The 22,400-nt window shown below is 45.3% G+C and overlaps 1 protein-coding gene across 2 annotated transcripts in view; it reads left to right on the top strand.

Moving 5' to 3' along the window:
- The window catches only part of GYS2 (glycogen synthase 2), a 528,148-nt gene that overhangs the window by 314,059 nt on the left and 191,689 nt on the right, over nt 1-22,400 (top strand). For both annotated transcript variants that reach the window (XM_085652724.1, XM_085652725.1), the window contains one exon: nt 19,484-19,628. In XM_085652724.1, coding sequence (XP_085508850.1) covers nt 19,484-19,628 — 145 coding nt within the window. The remainder of the gene's footprint in view (nt 1-19,483; nt 19,629-22,400) is intronic.

The raw sequence follows: 22,400 nt of genomic DNA, 5'->3' as shown, positions 1-22,400 counted from the left end.
TAACTATAGGTTCGTTATTGAGGGTGAGTTCATGAGTTCAGCTGTTTCCGGATGATGCGGGATTGGTAGCTAGCAAGCCTTACTGGACGCTTTCTTAAACTAATGAAAAGAGAAAATGCGTGTCACTGGCTCATCAAGGAACAATGATATTGGTATGGCCATAATACCCACCCCCAGATGACTTTTGCAAATAGATCGTAAAAAACTAGAACGCATCAGAGAACCTTTAGCTTCTGAAATTCCCAGGAAAAGCAAATTGGCCTTCACTCGAACGTCGTGGAATATGCATTTCTGCTCTTGATTTGAGGGCCTTTTGTCAACTAGCTTAGCTTTGCTTGGCCTCAAAATGGTGGGTAGAATTAAGCACCTTTTATTCTCGGTCCAGTTGTGGTCAATCCCTCTTACCTCAGATTTTAATGTGCATTTAGCTGCCATTGTATGCCCCCCTGGGCTAGCTACTGTATCCTGGTTTTGTTGTATCGAGTCAAATTTGAAGGTGCTTGCTTTGAACCATATATATGTTTACCCAAAATCTACAGCTAACAGGAAGACTCCGATTCTGTACTCTGTCTATTAGATGTATTCTCTATGAGTGAGTGTGACTTACCAGCATGTGATGCAACAGCCTGCGGGTAAAGACCACATTAGAACAAGAAGATTATTAGGGATAATAATGTGTCCTCATTATTGTATTGTATTATATTGTAATTGCATTTACATAGCACTTATACCCCTTACGAGGCGTAAAAGCGCTTTTTCGGCGAGTAGCACGCTATTCCGGAACTGATAAAGGATTACTGTTGAATTAGTATAGTGAAATATGAAAGTAATTTGAGTGGTGGATATATGTCAGTTATTTGGATTCAGAAGGATAGCGGAGGGATAGAAGAGGGAAAAAGGTTTGCATTTATATAGCGCTTGTTACCCCTGATGAGGTGTTGAAGCGCTTTTTTGGCGAGTAGCATGCTACTCCGGAACCCATAAAGGGTTAGTGGTGAATTAGTATAGTGAAACATGAAAGTAGTTTGAGTGTTGGATAGGTTAGTCAGTTATTTGGATTCAGAAGGATAGCGGAGGGATAAAAGAGGGAAAAAGGTTTGCATTTGTATAGCGCTTGTTAGGGTGTTGAAGCGCTTTTTTTGGCGAGTAGCACGCTACTCCGGAACCCATAAAGGGTTAGTGGTGAATTAGTATAGTGAAACATGAAAGTAATTTGAGTGGTGGATAGGTTAGTCAGTTATTTGGATTCAGAGGGATAGTGGAGGGATAGAAGAGGGAAAAAGGTTTGCATTTATATAGCGCTTGTTACCCCTGATGGGGTGTTGAAGCATATTTTGGCGAGTAGCACGCTACTCCAGAATCCATAACGGATTATTAATTTATAAAGTTAAGGGGTTCACACTTGCACGTTTAACTGCACAATAGCATAATAACAGCAACTGAATCCACTGAAACAATATTGCATTTGCCCAGTTTTGTCGACTTTGGCCAGTGCTGAGACAATGGCTGAGTGCAGGAAACCTGGCTTACGTTAGGCGGGTTAAGAAAGTGCTTGTCCTCTTGCTTAACAAGCAAATAGGAGACATTTTGTTTGCCATGTAAGGCAATGAACGTGTTGAGATTCTGTATCTTAGTATGTCACTGAGTAAGAACCCTGTAGGAGAGAGTAGGGGAACCCTGCACTCTGCATCCTTTGTATCTAGCTTGCTTTCCAGTGACGTGAGTTATGTTAGAGCTGTCCGAGGGATAGCTACCCTCATATTGCAGAGAACCAGGGGGCAGATTTATGAGCCCCTTGCGCCACTTTTGCGTCACTTTTAACATGGGAAAAGTGACGCAAAAGTGGCGCAAGGGGCTCATAAATCTGCCCCCAGGTGTACAAATAAAGCTCCTTCTGCCTACCCCTGGCTTCTGGCTGTTACTTGGAGGGAGCAAGAGAACGTTAGAAAGAAAAAAGCACTAACCTCCCTAAAATGTGCTACTACTACGTGCATTATGTTTTTTAATACGGGCAGGGAGGCGGGTTTGGGAGAGTTATGGTATTCTTGAAATTATGTTTACAGTGCTGTTTTACATTTTGATTTTGTCCTTCGGATGTAATGCTGTTGTTTTACAAAGAGTCTTTTTTTAATAGGAAATGTCCGGCAAGAAAACTGTCCTTATCAATTTCAAGGAAAACACACAATTTTATAATCACACAAAAACGTCAACCCCGTTCCCGAGTTTGGCTTAGCAAGCAAGACCGACTGACAAACATACTGAAGATTCAGCCCAAATAATTTCACTTGGGCTTTTTGGGCTTTGGAATTTGTGACAATTACACAGAGCTGCAGAAGTACAAAGTGAAAGGAAACATCTGAAATACATCCATTTTCGGAAGTTTTCTCTTGCTTTCTGGTGACCAAATACTCAAAGAACCCTCTAGCTGTCTTACCTAGGTTTTCAAATATTCTTATTCTTTGTTTTTGTACATTTACAAAGTCTTGATAGTTGATGCACTGCAGCACTACAAGTGCCATAAAATGCAGTAGAAATACCAGGTGTGTGTGTGAACACTGCCATCCACTACCTAGATTAAAAAAATATCTTTTGTCATAAAGCTCCTTGTCCAGAATCCCTCAGGCTTCTAAGTGATGTATTATCTGAGCACACAAGTCAATGTCATAAACCATAAAGTGTTCTCTGCCTGTCAGAAAAAAAATTGACAGATCAGTGTTGCTCCAAAGCCTGTGAGTTTAGGGTAGACTCAGTCCTGAGACTGGTGACGGATTGCGTAATCAGTCGGAAATGCACTCGTTCACACTAGATTGGTTAATGCGATCACTGGAGATGCGGGAGTCTAATTAGAAAGAGTTAGAACTGGTTGGCGCTGTTGAGAATAGGAATTAATATTTCTAGTGCTATGAGGTCATAGCCTGTGATATAAAACACTGAATATGCAAGTCATTATTTTAAAAATGTATTGCAAAGATAGGATGCTGTAAAATGTGCAAAACGATTAACACAATACTTTCAAAATATATATTAATACTAAAGTTGAATTAGATTGGAACTAGTGCATACCTTTCTATAACTTTGATGAGCATGACATACTCCACAACACTGCTGGTGACACATTTTCCATTGGAAAGAATACAGAAATAAGAGTATCAGTCATAGCAAAGTCTGGCTCGCATTGCTTACATTCTGTTTTTTTTTTTTTTTTAGGTTTCGCCTGCACAGCGCTTGTGCTTGGCTTGTGAACTCTATTGTATTTAATATATCTTAAAAGAGGGCTCTTTTCAGTTCCAATCTCAAATTACTGTGTTCATTCGCTTTTGTGAGGAACTTGTATTAACTTTCCCTCGCTTCACGCATTTACGAGACTTCTACTAAAGCCGTTCACACTGTTTAAGCCCCATTCACAGTCAAGATAAGATCTCTTCCCAAGGAAAAGGCAGACAGCTTCTAACAGTATGCTGAAAAGCTTGCTTTTTATTACTTAGTTGTGTAAAGCAGATGCTTTAGCCTTAGAAAATTTGTGGCATTTACTATTCATGCCCCAATACCTTTGTTTCCACTTTGTAGGCATTCTCGGATTGATCTATTTTATCATTATGATCAAATTCTAAATGCTGTAATAAACATTGGACGTTAAAAATAAAGTTAAAATAAAAGAGCTATGCTATATTTTACTACTAAACAGGGAGCCACAACTGCATTTACCTTGCAGATAACATGGTCATGATTTGAATGGTGCAGCAGGTGCAGTAGCACTAGCCCAAAAGTTGTCAGAACTCCTCTAAACACACAATATTGCTATATTTGAATACTAAACAGGCAGTCACAATTTCAGTTACCTTGCAGTTAAAAGGAACTTGTTTTGAATGGTGCAGCAGGTGCAGTGGCAGAGGGCCAAAAGCTATAGGGACCTCACTAAACCCAGATTATTGCTAAAATGTAAAACTAAACAGGCAGTCACAAGTGCAGTTACCTTGCAGACAACAGGGTCATGATTTCAAAGGTGCGGCAGGTGCAGTGACACCAGGACAAACGCTCTAGGCTCCCCACTAAACTCCTAAAATTGCTATATTTTACTACTAAACAGCCAGTCACAATTGCAGTTACCTTGCATTTGAAAAGGGCTTGATTTAAATGGTGCAGCAGGTGCAGTGGCACTTGCGCCAAAAGTTGTCATAACTCCTCTAAAGACCTAACATTGCTATACTTTACAACTGAACATGCAGTCACAAGTGCTGTTATCTAGCAAGGGCTAGGGTTATGATTTCAATAGTGCGGCATGTGCACTGGCACCGGGACCAAAAGCTCTAGGTACCCCACTACACACCGATTATTGTTATATTTCACAACTAAACAGGCAGTCACAAATGCAGTTATCTTTCAAGCACTAGGGGCATGATTTGAATGGTGCAGCAGTTGAAGTTGCACTGGGCCCAAAAGTTGTCAGAACTCCTCTAAACACCATACATTGTTATGTTTTACTACTAAACAGGCAGTCACAATCACAGTTACCTTGCCGGTATAAGGGGCTTGATTTAAATTGTAGAGCAGGTACAGTGGCACCGGGGTCAAAAGTTGTCAGAACTCCACTAAGCACCAAATATTGCTATATTTTACTACTAAATAGGCAGTCACAAGTGCAGTCACCTTGCAGTTGAAAAGGATTTGATTTGAATGGTGCACCAGGTGTAGTGGCACTGGGGCCAAAAGTTGTCAGAACTCCTCTAAACACCCAATATTGCTATATTTTCCAACTAAACAGGCAGTCATAAGTACAGTTATCTAGCAATCACTATGTTCATGATTTCAATAGTGCAGCAGGTGCAGTTGCACAGGACCAAAATCTCCAGGCACCCCACTAACCACCAAATATTGCTATATTGTATTGCTCAACAGGCAACCACAAGTGCAGTTACCTTGCTTACAACAGGGTCGTGATTTGAATGGTGAGGCAGGTGCAGTAGCACCTTCCCCAGAAATTGTCAGAACTCCTCTAAACACATAATATTGTTATATTTGGCTACTAAACAATTGCAGTTACCTTGCAGTTAAAAGGGGCTTGATTTGAATGGTGCAGTGGCACTGGAACCAAAAGCTCTAAGGACCCCACTAAACCCAGATTATTGCTACATTTTGCTGAAACCAAGACAGTCACGTGCATTTATCTAGCAGGCAATAGGCCCATTGTTTTAATAGTGCAGCAGGTGCAGTAGCATCAGGACCAAAACCTCTAGGCACCCCACTGAACACCAAATATTGCAATATTTTACTAATAAACAGGCAGTCACAAGTGCAGTAACCTTGCAGTTAAAAGGGGCTTGATTTGAATGGTGCAGCAGGTGCAGTGGCTCAGGGCCAAAAGCTCCAGAGACCCCACTAAATGCAGAATATTGTTAGATTTTAGTACCAAACAGGCAGTCACAATTGCAGTTATCTAGCTGGCACTAGGGCCATGATTTTAATGGTTCTTCAGGTGCAGTGGCCCCAGGGCCAAGAGCTTTCAGAATTCCAATAAATATTGCTATATTTAATTACTAAATAAGCAGTTGCTTTGCAGGCACGTGGGTCATGATTTTAATGGTGTGGCAGGTGTGGCAGGTGCAGTGACACTGAGGCTCAAAGCTCTAGGAACCCCACTAAACACCAAGGTGCCGATTCCGATCCGGTAAAACCCGGGTACAAATGGTCGTACGGAGCGTTTTTTCCGTCCGACTCGTACCCGGGAAACACACCTTACAAACTCGCAAGTACGATTCGCACAGAAATATCAGTTCCGTACGAGTCGTAAAAAACACCGACCGGCTAAAAAATACATACAAATCTGATTCTGGACGGCGCATACGCGACGTCCGGATGGAGTCAGGCAGCGTTTTACGGACCAGCAAGTACGATTCGTACCCACAGCACTTCGCACGGCAATTTTTTTACGGGACCCAAAAAGTGCCGGAAAAGCTAAGTACGCCACGATGCACAGCGAAAAGGGGGCCCGGTACGCACCGTACCCCCATCCCTACACGTCCGCACCATACCCCCAGGCCCCCCATGTCCACGCCGTACCCCCACCCCTGTATGTACGGTGCGTACCCCCACCACCCCGTATGTACGGTGCGTACCCCCACCCCCGTATGTACGGTGCGTACCCCCCGTATGTACGGTGTGTACCCCCACCCCCGTATGTACGGTGCATACCCCCACCCCCGTATGTACGGTGCGTACCCCCGTATGTACGGTGCGTACCCCACCACCCCGTATGTACGGTGCGTACCCCCACCCCCGTATGTACGGTGCGTACCCCCACCCCTGTATGTACGGTGTGAACCCCCCGTATGTACAGTGCGTACCCCTACCACCCCGTATGTACGGTGCATACTCCCAGCGCTACGCGCTGGGGGTACGCGCTGGGGTTACGCACCGTACATACGGGGGTAGGGGTACGCACCGTACATACGGGGGGTACGCACCGTACATACGGGGGTGGGGGTATGCACCGTACATACGGGGGGTACGCACCGTACATACGGGGATTGGGGTACGCACCGTACATACGGAGGTGGGGATACGCACCGTACATACGGGGGTGGGGGTACAGCGTGGACATGTGGGGGTGCTGGGGTACGGCGCGGACATGGGGGGGGTGCTGGGGTACGGTGCGGATGTACGCGGGAGGGGTGGGAGGCTGGGGGGGCCGTACGACTCGTACCCCTCGCCCAGGTGTGCCCGGAGTAGGGGTGGTACACAGTTTGCTCCGTTAGGGACGTTTTACATGCGGTTGTATATTTGGACGGAGCGTATTACCTGTGTTTGTATATTCGGACGGACGGTACGGATCGTACTTGTGCGCTCGGACTTCAGTTTTACGAATCGTACGTAAAACTGTCCGGGGACGTGTCGTAGACTTTTCCGGATGTCATTCGTATGTATTTTCTACGTACGAATCGTACTTGCCCATTTGTACGGGACTTGTACGATTCGTACGTAAAAAAATACAGATACGAATCGTACGGGGATTTTTTTTACCAGATCGGAATCGGCAACCAAATATTGCAATATTTTACTACTAAACAGGCAGTCACAAGTGCAGTTACCTTGCAGGCACTAGGGGCATGATTTCAATGATGCAGCAGGTACAGTGGCACCGGGCCCAACAGTTGTCAGGACTCCTCTGAACACATAATATTGCCATCACATCAATTAATTCTATTATTTCCCTCTTTCATTTCATTTTTCAAAATGTTGCTATTACTTACCCGCACCATGCTATCTGCCCTTGTCCTTATTAGCGACTGAATACAAAATCCTAAGCAAGGATCTAGCTAATCGACTACTGCCTGTCCTAAATACCCTTATACATAGAGACCAATGCGGGTTTCTTCCTACACGCAGCACTTCCCTAAACACTAGGCGATTACATCATATCATGGTGGCTACCCCTGCAGATTATAACAATGCTGGATGCTTGGCGTTGGACTTATGCCAGGCCTTTGACTCCATAACATGGGGATACATGTTCGCGGCCCTGCGACGTTTTGGCCTCCCCTCAGATTACCTTCAGTGGGTACGTCTTCTCTCCATTAATCCCACCGCCAGGGCACGCACTGGGAGCCATATCTCACGTGAATATACTATACACAGGGGCACGTGACAGGGGTGCCCTCTTTCCCCCTTACTGTTTGTTTTAGCATTGGAGCCACTAGCGATAGCCCTGAGACAGTCGGCCGAACAGCTAGGGAAAATCAATAGATGGCACCGCACACTTAATCTCAATATATGCGGATGACATCCTCATTTACCTCCGCGACCTGACAGCCGGGATGGAACCCCTTCCCAACATTTTCTCCACCTTTCAATGTATATCTGGCTCGGCCATTAACGATGGGAAATCTAGCGCCTTCTATCTCCGGGACGGACCCCACCCAGATGTGCTTCGATTCGGTACCTACAAGTTGCCTATAGCACATAATACATTCAAATACTTGGGAATTCAAGTATATAGGGCACAGGCGGATCAACTGGACGGTAACCTATTAAAAGCCATCACTACTATATGCTCGAGCGTATCTTTCTGGACATCCCTACCATTATCAGTAATGGGGAATTGTCATCTCCAAGATGGTGATGCTTCCCCGCCTTTTATATTTCTTTGTAAATCTACCCCTGATAGTTCCACAATCCACCTTTCGCACCCTGGACACACTCCTCCTGGAGCTCGTCTGGGGGAAGGGCCGACGTAGGGTTAGCCTCAAGAAGCTACAATTAGAACCCCACAAGGGTGGACTGGGGGTCCCCAATTTTAGGGCATATTATTATGCATGTCAGCTCCAGTGGCTGTCCTACTAGACAGCAGGTAGGAACCTGCAAGAAATAGGCTACAAAACCTGTGACTTAGAACGCGGAACCCTACACAATTTCCTGCTCCCAAAAATAAATATTCCTCCGGATGGACCTCCCTTGCTAAAAACTGCACTTCATTGTTGGATGAAGGCCCTACTCTACACCTCAGGTGTTATTCCATACGCAAGTAATATCCCATTATTAGGAATACCATTCCACGGGGGCAGGCTCACGAAGACCAGACTACATGACTGGGTGGAAGCTGGTGTGGAGGAGGTTGGGTCACTATTTGGTGATGGCACCCTATTAGACCATGACACTTTTGTGCGGGTTACCGGCGCACCAGATCGCCTTTATTTGCTATAAGCAACGATTGTTCACTACATTATGGTGACATGGGCGCCCCAACGCAACAAACCTGCACAACATGAACTAGTACATTTACTTTATTACATGGGGAAGGCGGCCATCTAGTTAAATGGCTATATACAGGCATTCGAGCACAAGCTTCTATTGCACTCACAGACCTCCTCACGAAATGGGCAGAGGCTACTGACACCGAACTAACCGATAAAGCCTGGGCAAGCATCCTAGAACATCCCAAACGGGTTTCCCGTAATGCTAAACTCAAATTTATACAAACTATGGTCCTACACAGATCCTACTTAACCCCAAAGAGAATACAGCGCATGTTCCCAGAAGACCAACACTGCTGCCCACGATGCAAGGCGGACTTCATCCATATGCTGTGGGCTTGCCCTCACCTCCGTGATTATTGGGGAAAGATCCGGAATACACTTGGAGAGGTTACGCACCTCACAATTCAAGACAACATTTTGGAGTGTCTGCTGGGCCTCCGCAAGCGTACCAGTGCCCTGAAGGCCCAATTGCGCTTCTTAGACCTGCCCTTATATTGGCCATAAGAGCGATCACTATGAGATGGAAATCCCCCAGGTGCCCTCCATTACCCACATGGCACGAAGACGTGATCCGGTGGTGCAGTGCCGAAAGTGCGGCACTTAGACGTGAGGAAGCACGTGGACTACGGAAACACCCCATTTCTATGGAATGGGACCTCATGTTACAAGATTTTAAACAGATAGATCTCCTACCTACACACATCAATCCTAACCCATAACCTGCACAGTTATAAATAGAGCACACAAGCTGAAGACCCCATACAGGCACTATTTGTAATCCAACCGCACACCAGCAGCAACTGATAGAAAATGATATCTATCTAGGCGTACTAGGCCGACACTCACACAAGAAATGGCAGACCAGGAAGGAGGGTGGAGGGAGGGAGGGAGGGAGGGGGTTTACGCTAACGGAATAGTTCAAATTACACAATGCAATCACTTTCAGTGATCTTATTACATCTTAAATGCTTACATTAATTGTCTCTTAATCGTACTGACTGTATTATGATATATTGTTATGTGCAAATCGACTTTTAGTCTGTACAAAGCCGATATTTGTATACGATTGAAAAACAAAAAACAAAAACACCATATGTACTTGATAAGACACTTTGCAATCAACTTATGGTATTCAATAAAGTTTGTTTAAAAAAAACGTACCCGCACCATACCACTAGTAACAGCACAATATATTGCCTTTTTGTACAAAATCAAGTAATAATACCATAAGAGACTGTCTGTAACTTATATTTAGGGCTCCCGGTTTTATGCGATTTATTTTATTGCCATCTCCGTCTGTATTTATCCATATTTATTTTTGGGGCAGTTTATCTGTATTTATCCTTATTTATTTTTCACACAAGTGAAAGACGACACTGAGGCTAGTATTTTTCCACATTTATTTAAATTGACAATACATACATGCACTCATTTGTTATTGGTCAACACAATACATTAATCTGAAAACTTTGCCATTCACAGAATGTCCCAAATACGCCTAAAAGTGATATCAAAAGCCATTTGTCTCAGAGCCTTGCAGTTTCTGTCATTGGCCACATCCTCTCCCACACTGAACATCATACTGCCCCACTGAGAGAAACTCACACTGCCTTCAACTATAACCAAATTGTGCCCCGCTATAAACACCTGGAAGCAACTCAATTCAAAATATGCACTAGACAAGAGTTATATGCTGCCTGGAAAAGCATGTCTGTCTGTGCCCAACACTGCTTTCTAAATTGCATGTAATCATTTGTAAATTGGGAAAAATATCGGGATTTTCAATACCCTAACTGACACAGATTGCACAGTGAGGGTGGCTTGCACTTTACTGTTTCCTTATAATTCCAAAAAAAGAAAAAAAAGAAAAATCACCATATATCCTCGTGCATCAAACCCATTCTGCCTCTCATACCTCTCACATATCTCTCCATATAACTTCAATCTCCCTCCCAAACTCTCATCTTGTCCATCTTCTCATTGTACCAATGACTCTTTGACCACTCTACTATACCCTGTACTCCAGTCCTTTGATGGAAACCACAACTCCCACATGCACTACCCAAGCCATTCTGCTTTCTAGCTATCCTCGTGAATCAAACCCATTCCACCACTCGTTCCCCCCTCTTCTCTCTCCAAGTCACTGACATCTGAATACAAATCTCACATCTTACCCTTCTCCTGATGATCCTTAATGAGTTTGCCACCTTCCCAATCCAATCCAAACTGACACGATCGTGCCCCTCTCATCTCGCCCCGTATGCCTCCAATCTGTATGCATAGCTCCCATCTACCCCATCTATCAGTTCTATAAAATGAATTACCTCATTGAAATCGCTACCGGCAACATAACCTCCTCGTCTCCGTTTCTTCGAGTTATTGACCATCATGCAGCATCACAACCATTCGCATTCGCACCTGTTTTAAACGACATTCACATCTACATGTACCCAATCACTCTATGTGCTTCCAACCCAGTGACTCATTACCCCGCTGCTATACCTCGGTTATCCAATCATGTGTCAGAAACCTCAACGCGCGTGATGCTCTCCCCACTAACAGTTCGTATTCTGATCAACTGTAACAAAATTTGTAATAAACACGTGCTCGCAAATCCCACTTGCCCCAATCCCCAGAAACTCACGATGCATCCAAACTACATAATTAGTCAAAAAAAATGACATGAATTATAAAACACGAATGCTTGTTTCGTTACTCGAAAAGTGAAAACACCTAAAACAAAATATATGACTAAAAATATGACATGACAAAAACATCACACATAGTTCAACTAGTCTTGTATCAGCCACAGTCCTTAAGATGTTATATGTGCACTTGTAACTACAGAGAGTTCAATCCAACTCTTCACTGTCTCCGTAGTGATATGTTAATCTTGACTGAAATAACACCTGTGAAATTCTTTAACGGGGTGCAACCCCCCTTCGGTACGGAGAAATTGCTAAGCATGAAACACTGTTGAGGATGCACTCCTTCCCTTAAATTAATTCAATAGTACTGGCTGAGTCAGCTTTCCGGGCACACACAGTTTTTGTGCAGCCAGCTGCACCCGAGTACTTCACAGGTCTTTAAAAGACCATTCACTTATTAACGAGGCTTTGTTGTAAATGCTGATAATACCAGAGGCGATACTTACTCTGTGGTGATCAATCACCATACCATCCTGTTTTGCAACACTCTGCTGGAGCACAGCAGCGCCGCAAAATATGCTCGTATTTTCCAGTTTTTCCATATAAATACAGACAAAGGAAAACTTGTTTTCCGTCTGTATTTATATGTAAAAATCCGTTTAAACGGAAAACCGGAAGCCCTACTTATATTGTACAAATACTCTGTGTTAGGTTTGGGGGTCTCTATTTGGCAGAGGTAGGTACCTTTGTCCAAGTAGGGGCCCTTGCGTCTAGTCAGGGTAAGCGTGTACACTCCTAAAATAACCCCTGCTCACTCCCTTGGTAGCTTGGCACTAGCAGACAGGCTTATGTCAGAGGCAGTGTGTAAAGCATTTGTGAACACATACGGTAATCAAGTGACAACACTACAAATGGACACCACACCAGTTTTATATAAAAAAATAAGTATTCTTTATATAGACTTATCACAAGACCACAAACGACAAAAATCCACAATACTGTACTTAAAATGGTAGAATTAGCTTAGCTTAGTTCTCTTAAGATGGTAAATGCGACACTCAGAGTTCAATGTACCTTAAGATGCGTAACGCAAGACAACAAAAGTGTTGCAAGGACGGTGATGCGTTGAAGATCTGGTGCAAAGAAACAAAGATGGCGCTTTCTTCTTGATATGACACGCTTCCCGGTGATGCGGCTGCGTCTGCTGCGACGTCGATTCTCTTCTCTGCCGATGCAAGATGTTTCCACACGATGCGAGCTGTGACAGACCCTGCGACACGCTTCCCAGTAATGCGGCGGCGTCTGCTGCAACGTCATTCCTCTCCCCTGGCGATGCGAGTTGCTTCCACAATGATACGAGCCGCGACAGGCCCTGCGACACTCTTCCCGGTGATGAGTCGGCGTCTGCTGCGACGTCGATCCTCTTCTCCAGCGATGTGCCGCGACAGGCCCTGCCACACGCTTCCCAGAGAAGCGGCGGCGTCTAATGCGATGTCAATCCTCTTCTCCAGCGATGTGCCACGACAGGCCCTGCCTCACGCTTCCCAGAGAAGCGGCGGCGTCTAATGCGATGTCAATCCTGTTCTCCGGCGATGAGCCGCGATAGGCCCTGCGACACGCTTCCCAGTGATGCGGCGGCGTCTGCCGCGACGTCCATCCTCTTCTCTGGCGATGCGAGGTGCTTCGTGTTGTGAAGCGGCAGCGGCAGTTCAGTGACACGCTTCCTGCTCATGAGTCGTGCTTCCAGCTCCTTGCAACACGCAGTCCCTCAGAAAGCCTCACAAAACAGCAGGCACTTCCAAAGAACTCTTGGGGAGCTGGTGGGTGAAGTCTGTTGTCCATGAGACTTCAGCAGGAGGCAAGCTCTTTTCTCAAGCCCTTGGAGATCCTTCACAAGTTGAATAAAGTGCACAAAGTTCCTTTTCTCCTCTCTTTGGCAGTTAGGCAACCACTGCAGGCCAATCCCTCAAGCTTAGGGATAGTCTCTCCTCAGTCTCTCTGGTTCCACTCCTCAGCAAAGGTTTCTTCTTGTTTCCCAAAGTGATCTAAAGTTCTTGGGTTAAGGTCCCAATATTTATACCCAGTTTCTCTTTGTTCTCTGAGGGCAGAGACATCAGACGCACCACAGGAGGTGGAGCCAGCATTGTGGAGGGAAGGCACAGCCCTATTCAGGTCCCAGGTGCAACTCCTCCCACCCATCTAGATGCAGATCTCTCTATTCAGCCCTGTGCTGACTCACCCTGTCTCCTGGAATCCCCCAGCCCCTGTCAATCAAACTCCAGACAAGGAATACACAACCTAGCAGAGGCAGGTTTGGATGGATAGACAAAAAACTACCTTCTTTCTAAAAGTGGTATTTTCAAACACAGAATGTTAAAACCAACTTCACTAAAAGATGTATTTTATCATTCTGAGTTCAGGCATACTAAACTCGAATTTCTACCATGGTCCCTGAATCAGTAAAATTATAAGATATAATTATCAAACTGCCCATTCTGGTCTATGGGGAACAGGTAGCCTTGCAATAGTGAAAAACTAGAATGGCTGTAATTCACTATTAGGACATGCCACACACACCAGGGCATGTCCTACCTCATACTTACAATGCACCCTGCCCTTGGGCCTAACATAGGGGTGTCTGATATGAAGAAAAGGGAAGGTTTAGGGACTGGCAAGTGGGTGCACTTACCCAGTCAGCATGGCAGTACCAGACTGCACACAGGCTCTGCAATGGCAAGCCTTAGACACACTTTAACAGGCTGCTTCTGTGGGTGGCACAACCAGTGCTCCAAGCCCACTAGCAGCATTTGGATTACCAGCCCTGGGCACTCCTGGTGCACTGTATTACGGTCTGACAGGTAAACCAAACCAGCCAATCATGGAATCACTAATCCATACATCAATTTACAACAGGGAGCACTTGCAGTGTGGCACTGGATAGCAGTGGCACAGTGCCAAAAGCATCTAACACCAGCAAAAACACATGAGGCAACAGCAAAAAATGGAAGGGAGAGCCAAGGTGCCAGGTCTAACACTCTGCAAGCTACAACTTAAATAAAAAATAGTTTATTATTACTCACATAGGCAAAACCTAGTGCATTTACCAGTGCTTGTTTCCTCAACTGCTCAACCACTCTTTTGCAGCTCCACCAGGAGGGGCACACAGGGAGTGCACTATCTGAGTAGAAGCTATAGCCCGGCAGCTTAGCAGAGTTGAAATGCCCACCGCAGTCCGCCACCTCTTTTACTAAAAGCAGAGCAGGAAGTAGAGATCTTAAGTCTTCAAAATGTTTCTAATCTGCGCAGACTCAATTTCTCTGCTTCATAGCGGCAGCCTATCCCACCCTTTCTTAACTCAACATTGGGTGAGGTGGAGCCCTAATGATCACTGATCCTGCCTCACTCTGTGACGAGCTGGAAAAGAGTGGGGTGAGAATACTCTCCAGCCCCTGATTGACGTGAAGCCCCTGGCATTACAGGGCGTGCGCATGAAGCGTCTGGGGCTAACTTTGTTTCGACATCACCAGGGGTGGAAACTAGTCCACAAGGCAATGGCTTTGTAGGACTGATGACCTCACAAGCCTCAGGGCTGTGAGATCATCGGCCCGGCAAATGTTCTTGCAGGCAGATGTCTAGTTACATTCTGCACCTGTGCAGCCTTTATAAGAGAGAAAGTGCCATGAGGGTGAGTGCAGCCCCCAGCCAGTGAGAATTTGTGTGCATTTTTAGTTTTTAAAGAAGCACCCCTTAACTTAAAGAAGCCTTAGCCATTGTGGTGGGGTGGGGGAATTAAGGGAAGCGGAGCCCCAGACCCAATGTTGACAGACCGCCCATGTCTTTCAAAGTTCCAAAGTCATAAAAATAACACAAGAAAAGTAAAAAAAAGATGATAGGTGGAGGAGCAGGGGGATGTTAAGACAGGAATATTTTACAGGTATCATTCAAGTGGTCTGGGGTGAGGAGGGATAATATCCGAAAAGTCCTGAAGTTACTCTATGGCAGGGTACTCTTTTAACAGTAGAGAAAGCGACAGATAAAGGAAAGAATATAATGATATATAGATCAATAGTTCAGCAGTTAAGATACTATGGAGCTTGCAAAAATGGGTCCCAAACCTAATCAAAATGTTGGTGTTGGTCCAGCAGTCTATAAACTACTCTCATACGCTGCTGTTGAGCCAGCCCCTCCTCCAGTCTCAATGTGTGGGGAAAAACTGAGATCGCCATGTCCGTAGAACACATATTTTGCCAACAGCCACAGAGGTATTGACAGCGGCGGCTGGTGGCATTTGAAAGTGGTGCGCGGAAAACAATTGTCGTACAGGACTGTAGCGAGCGAGCCCAAACTACCTACGGCGGGTTTGTGGGGGTTCTCCCCCCGAGAAAAGTTTGAAAAAAGAGTGGGCAAATGGTGCATTTCAAGCAAATTTGAGAAAGCAGGAAGGTTAATAAAGCAATTGTGAATCTGTTCTAACAAAGACAGTGACTGGCAAAACTGTCTATCGCTTGTTCTGCTTGCATACTAGGCGCGCAAAAAGAAACTAATATACTGTTGGGTGTAAGGTTAGGTTTGTGCCCGTGTCTTTTCATGTGTCTGTGTAGCGCCAAGAAGCAAAGAAACACCTATAATCAACACAGGGACTCACACGAGTCGCTCCTAGAACCAGTGACACAACGAGTCCTCAATGGGCCCACGGTGACTGGACTCTGCTTTCGTAAGAATGACGCGAAGAAGTTAGCTTGGAGGCCGTGAGAGACACACTAGTCCGTGTGTAAAGCTGCTGTATGTTCGGAATCCGCACGAGCTTCGACACACGTGCAACCCCACACCCCAGACAACTGAATGGATAGGCGCATAGTTGTGAGGACCCCACAGAGGAAGCAACTGTGTAGACACATAAGAAGCTAGAAAACAACCCGATAGACACAGAGAAACCAGATAGGCAAAAAAAGTTATACAATAATAATGAAGATACAACAGAAGCTAGAAAACGTTAGACAACTAGAAAACATTGTTGGACACACAAGAAGACAGAAAACAGAAGAAGCTACAAAACACTGAGATAGAAATATTTAGATATCCTAGAATGTTAGTTTAAAGTTGCACACACAGTGCATGGTCTAACACAACCACAGCTGAGTGTTTGCTGTCTTCAGCCAATCCTGTTTTTTAAACCATCAACACGTGGCACTGTGGAACTTCATGCTTTGCTTTTACCGTTCAAAGCAGAGAGTAAAAAAACACACCGCATTCAAACTGAAATTGGCTAAAAAGCCGAGCTCCATGTCATACCCAAAATGACACTGGGCACTAACCAGCTCTTAAGAGCAACTGTAACTTAATTTACAGAGGCAGAAACTTCAGAGGACAGCCGTGGTTATCCAGCAGCAGCTTATAAGTAGAGTTTTCATCATTGTTAGTGCTTTTTTTGAGCAGATTAAAGTGGACAACAACAAATGCAGAATCACTATAGAATAGCGAATAACACACGAGTACCATCACACAGGGCCCCTAAATGCCAACAGCTATCCAGGACCTACTAGGAATTAGGTTACCACGGTCTCACTCACTTGTCAATTGAAATTCGCCCTTACGTAAATGTTTCATATGCATTCTGCTACTTGTAGCCCTACAATTATAGGGGAGAACAGCAAACCGACAACAATGAAAAAAAATATGTACGGCCCACTCACACCCGACACACTGCAACTTACATCTACGGTATAGAACAATTTGCAGTTTAAATCACATGCCGTCTTACCTGGTATCCAGGGGCGGGCCGTGTTCTTGCCAACTACCTGTATCTGGTGCACTTTGATGGTCAATTTCTCACAAGGAAGTTCTTGCGTTTGTCCCGTGGAGCCTAATGCCTGGAAAACTCCTAGGCAGCTTACATGGAGTTGGTTCCCCGTAGCTTCTTTTGCCTTAGCGTGTGGTGTTGTGCTGGTGCCCTGCTGGTCAGCACGGCAGCCGGGCTCGTTCTTGGCGGGCACCAGCTTCCTGAGTCGACGGTGTTGTCGCCTCCTCGCCTAGCCTTTCTGCTCCCGGGCGCAGCGCTGCTACTGCTGATGGCAGTGCTCTGGCTTTATTGCTTCTGCTCCAGCCCAATGGAGCTCCTCAGGGGACCCGACCAGATTGGTTATATACTACTACAAGAGCAGGGTCGGAGCCGCACCGAGACCGCCAGCGACGTCCGCAAGAAGGGTGACCTGCCTCCGGTCTACCCCAACAATGGGTGGAACCTCGTTGTTGATTCGCACCCAGGGCAGACCCGTAAGCAGCGCAAAACGCCCCTGGCAGTAGCAGTGAACACGAGGTGTGTCTGCCTCGATGAGGCTCTGACATCACGCACGCTCCTGGCTGGTTGGCAAGTACCGCGTGCGTCTCAGCCAATCCAGATGCTGCTCCAGCAGCGCCAGGATTGGCTTGAGCAGTAATACTTTCCGCTCATTAGTAGACCGGGGCTGCAGCATGGAACAACCCTCGCTCTGCTAATGAGCAGCCTAGTGCGCATGTTCGGGCTGGTTGCAAAAAGTTTTAGCCCTAAACTGACCACCTGATATTGTCGATGTCATCACTTGCACTGCACTTGCACTGAACTCCTGCTGCCCGCCCCCCCTTCTGAGCTGGCTGCCTCGGGCGTATCCGGTGGCCGGCTGGCCTGGGATTGAAAATGTGTGTGAGTGACGGCGCGCGCGCGACGCTTGTTTGAGTGGCTCAAATTAACTAGGGGGCAACACCCAAGCACCCTAATGAACGCACGGCCACTGAGTATTGATGCAATTCTTCCAGTGCTTCATCACTCCTTGTAGCTGAAAAGTGTTGTGGAGAAGGGATAATGGTGGAGAAGGCAGTATCCAGCTATGGATGTCATTGTCAACCATGTGTGTTACCGAAAAGGTTGTTTCTTAATACAGGAGCACAGAATATCTACCAAGTTCACTCCCTGTTCTAATATCTGCTTATGCCGTTCCACCATTCTTTTGAATGTGGCATGTAAGGAGACTCACCTACCACAGCACATATGAAGTCCATAGTGGATTAGATAATGTCCGACTCTTACTTGTTTGATTGACAATTTCCAGTGTTATCATCTATTGGAAACGCTTTTTTCTTCGACAAGTTTCCTGTCCAGTTTGTTCTGAGTTACTGATCGATTTTAAAAAGCCAGGAGACTGTATCCATATTGGCTACATGGAAAATAATAATTATGAAAGCAATTGTTGTGTGTTGTGCACACAGAGATGGATCGTTTTTGAAAATCACATTTGAATTATACTTTTATATAACAATTTCTTTGCAAAAATTAATGTTGAAAACCTATTTTCTTTAATTTTGGATTGATTGTTGATTGAGTCTCGCCAATAGCCAGTGCCCCCGAGGTTTTGAATGAATCAGCTGTAGCCTTGTTATTGTTCCTGGTGAGTTGCTTGGCAAGTGATGTCAGGGTGGATACATGTTCCATTCATCGAGCACAATGTGACCGGATCACGAGAGTTGTGTTGTAAAATTAACTGAAGCCTTTATAGTTACCATAATTAAATTTATTTGCAAGATTGAGACGTTCGTTTTTGTTTTTTCTTTTACTAAATTTTGCTTGAAAAATGCATGGGCGTTCTTAAAATACATACTCCTGTAACCATCAGTACTGTAAAACGGAATTATCGTATTCATACATGTATTCGTCATAGTCTAGGGTGCACTGCAGATCACAAAATGTATAAAAGCGTTTCTCAACTAAAATTGTTCATGTTTAATATCTTTTGTTATTTAAAAATTCATACTGGGTGATAGAATTGTAAAAAGAATGGGACGTTGGAATTCCTGAATGCAATTGATGCTCTGAGGGAGCAAAACTATTGTGGCCTTTTCCAAGTATTGAATTCATAATTCCATTCCGAATTGTGATTTGCCCTGTTTTCAGTGTCACTTGTAACTTTCACAGATAACTCATCTGCTGTTGGTCAGCTGGAATTTCCTCAAGGGCAGTTATGGATTGTTACAATGAATACATTTTTACACTAACTAAAGGAGTATGAATGTGTTTTCAAATGTTGTGGCTTAAGTATTTACCTTTCTTAACAGTTCAACATTGACAAAGAGGCTGGGGATAGAGAGATCTACCATCGATACTGCATGGAGCGCGCGGCCGTTCATTGCGCTCATGTATTTTCCACCGTTTCCGAGATCACTGGCATCGAAGCAGAACATATGCTTATGAGGAAAGCAGGTAGGATGGTTAAATACATTTGTACATTTATTTTTGGTACTGTAACATGAGTGCATTGATGGATGATTAGTCTACCGCTAGCCTAACATTTTATTTTTCATCCTCCCCGTCTCGATGTCGATTGTGCGGACAGCGCGGGCTTGCTGCATGGTTACAGCAGGGAGGAGGGTGGGCTGCCTGTGCACTTTGTTCTTTAGGCTGGCCGTCCTGCTACGGCCAGCCAGACATGCCTGCACTTTTTAGGTATACTTTCTTTGTTATGAAAACTTAGGTTTAGGTACACCACGTTGCACCTCTTGATTTGGTTGATGGATTTAATGCGGGTGAGAAACAATAGTCTAAGAAGATCCGATGACAAGGGGTGGGGAGGAAAAGACCCTCTATAGATATATTAGCGCAGGAACTGATACAGAGATCCCGGAACTTTACCTCCTATCCTGGAACGTTAACGGACTGGGGGACAAAATTGAAAAAAGGGGAGCAGTGCTCCAGTACATCAAGCGACACTCTCCGGACATCATTCTATTGCAGGAATACATGTAAAGCACTTGCCCATTGGGGCTACAAAATGGTGGTACAAGCGGGCTACACCTCCAGCTCCCAGGGGATGGAAAATCCTTCCCACTTTCAATTAATAAGACCTGGACGGACAAGTAGGGCCGATATGCTGCTCTGACAGGCACGTGGGAAGGGGGAAAGATTAACATTATATCTGTCTATGTACCTCCGGCTTTACATAACATCACTCTCCCGGACATAGGCGCGCTCATGCTCCAAGCATGAGAGGGTGAGTTCCTGCTACAAGGGGATTTTAATATGACACTTAACGATACTATGGACCGGCATCCCCTTAGGTAGACCACCCCTCCTAAAACCCAACTAGCAGACTTTTATGTGGCACGGGGGATGTGGATGTTTGGAGGACTTTTAACCCCTCTTCACAACACTTCACTTTCCACTCCAGGGCCCACAGTAGCATGTCCTGCATTGACCTTCTCATTTCATTGCCCTCTTCCCTGGCGAATATCATTGATGTGTGACACCTAACGAGAGGTATATAGGACCATTCTCCTGTGTGGGCAAGATACTGTCAAAGTACTCCATGAGCGAGGGACACAATCTCTATAAATCCTTTGCTCCTCAAACTTCCAATAATACGGGAGGGACTCCTAACACAAACAACCCACTATTTAAAGGAAAATGAGCACTCAGTCACCTCTTCACTGACACTTTGGGAAGCCTATAAGGTGGTAATCAGAAGTCAGGCCCTCTCACTGATGGTAGGACATAAACTGGATAGATGTGTCATTGTGTATGTGCTCCAGCAGGATATTCTGAAGCTGGAGATCCAGTTAGTGCAGCATATGCAGATAGACAGACAACACCGCTTACGCCTGAACCAGCAGGTGTACAGCAATGTAGTTGCAGATGTGACTAGGACTAAGTACAAAGCTACACAGCCAGGGTGATTGAACTGGGAGACCGAATGGGAATGTTGCTTGCTTGGCTAGAAAGACGAGCTCATGCAAACCGATGGATGGTGGGGATATAGTCACCAGACGGAGAGCACCTGAGTGACCCACAAGCTATCGCAGACACTTTCGCAACCTATTATTCTAAACTATACACTTCTGACATGAACGGATCGGAACAAGACTCCCTAACCTTTTTACCGTTAGACCTCTCATGACCCTTTTTCCTGATGAGGTGGCGCTTTTAGATAGCGACCTCTCGGAGGAGGGAGTGAACCTGGCCATTCGAGCACTGCAACCGAGCAAAGCAACAAGGCGCCATAAGCAATTGGGCCCATAGAATTATATAAACTCACGGCAACCACCATAGAGCCCTACCTCTCGAAAATGTTCAAAGAAAGTAGAAAAGTAGGCTCGCCTCGGTGGTTGTATTACATAAGGAGGCAGACCACTGGAACAATGGGCCTCCTGCAGGACCATTTCCCTATTGAATGCAGAAATGAAGATCCTGGCCAAACTCTTGGCTCTCCGTTCGACCCCACTAATGTCCATCCAGACCAATCAGGGTTTATCCCCGGTCGCAATATAGCACTTAATCTGCACCAGCTCCATGGGTCGGGCACATAAATTTGATGAAGATGTGGCGATCCTGTCTCTCGACACACGCATGGCCTTTGACACTGTTGAGTGGCCATATCTCTTTGCTGTACTCCACCACATGGGCTTCGACCCGGGATTTCTATCCTGGCTGCGACTACTACATTCAAAGCCTTTGGAGCGCATGGTGGTGAATGGTTGAGCATCCAGGGTTTTCCCCCACCATCGAGAAACACAACAGGGCTGCCTTCTATCTCTCCTAATATTCGCACTCATTCTCAAACCCCTGACAGAATGGGTCAGAGGGGACCCCCTGATCCGGGGCCTGCAATGGACGGAGGAATGGGAGAAAAGAATCTTGTTATACGCCGAGGATATTCTTCTCTATGTGACCTTCCCCAGGTCTGCTATCCCAAGACTGATGAGCATTCTGTCGATCGATTGAGAAATACTCTGAATATCTGCTTAATTGTACAAAATCAGTGATATTTGTCCTCCTTGGCCCAACACTCCACCTCCCTCCAGGATGTGAGGCCTGTGTCGCAACAGAGAGTTTCTGATACCTGGGCATCCTCCTTACCACTGATCCTAAGATATTCACAACTAAAAATCTGCTTAGCCTTTTGACAAGTCTTAAAAGTGATGTGAGACACTGGAGATCTCTCCCTCTCTCTTTATTAGGAAGAGCAGCACTTTTTAAAAT

This window comes from Triturus cristatus, chromosome 4_1 (genome assembly GCF_964204655.1).
Source record: "Triturus cristatus chromosome 4_1, aTriCri1.1, whole genome shotgun sequence".
Taxonomy (NCBI): domain Eukaryota; kingdom Metazoa; phylum Chordata; class Amphibia; order Caudata; family Salamandridae; genus Triturus; species Triturus cristatus.
The sequence above is the reverse complement of the archived record's forward strand: the minus strand, read 5'-3'. Positions and strand labels throughout refer to the sequence as shown.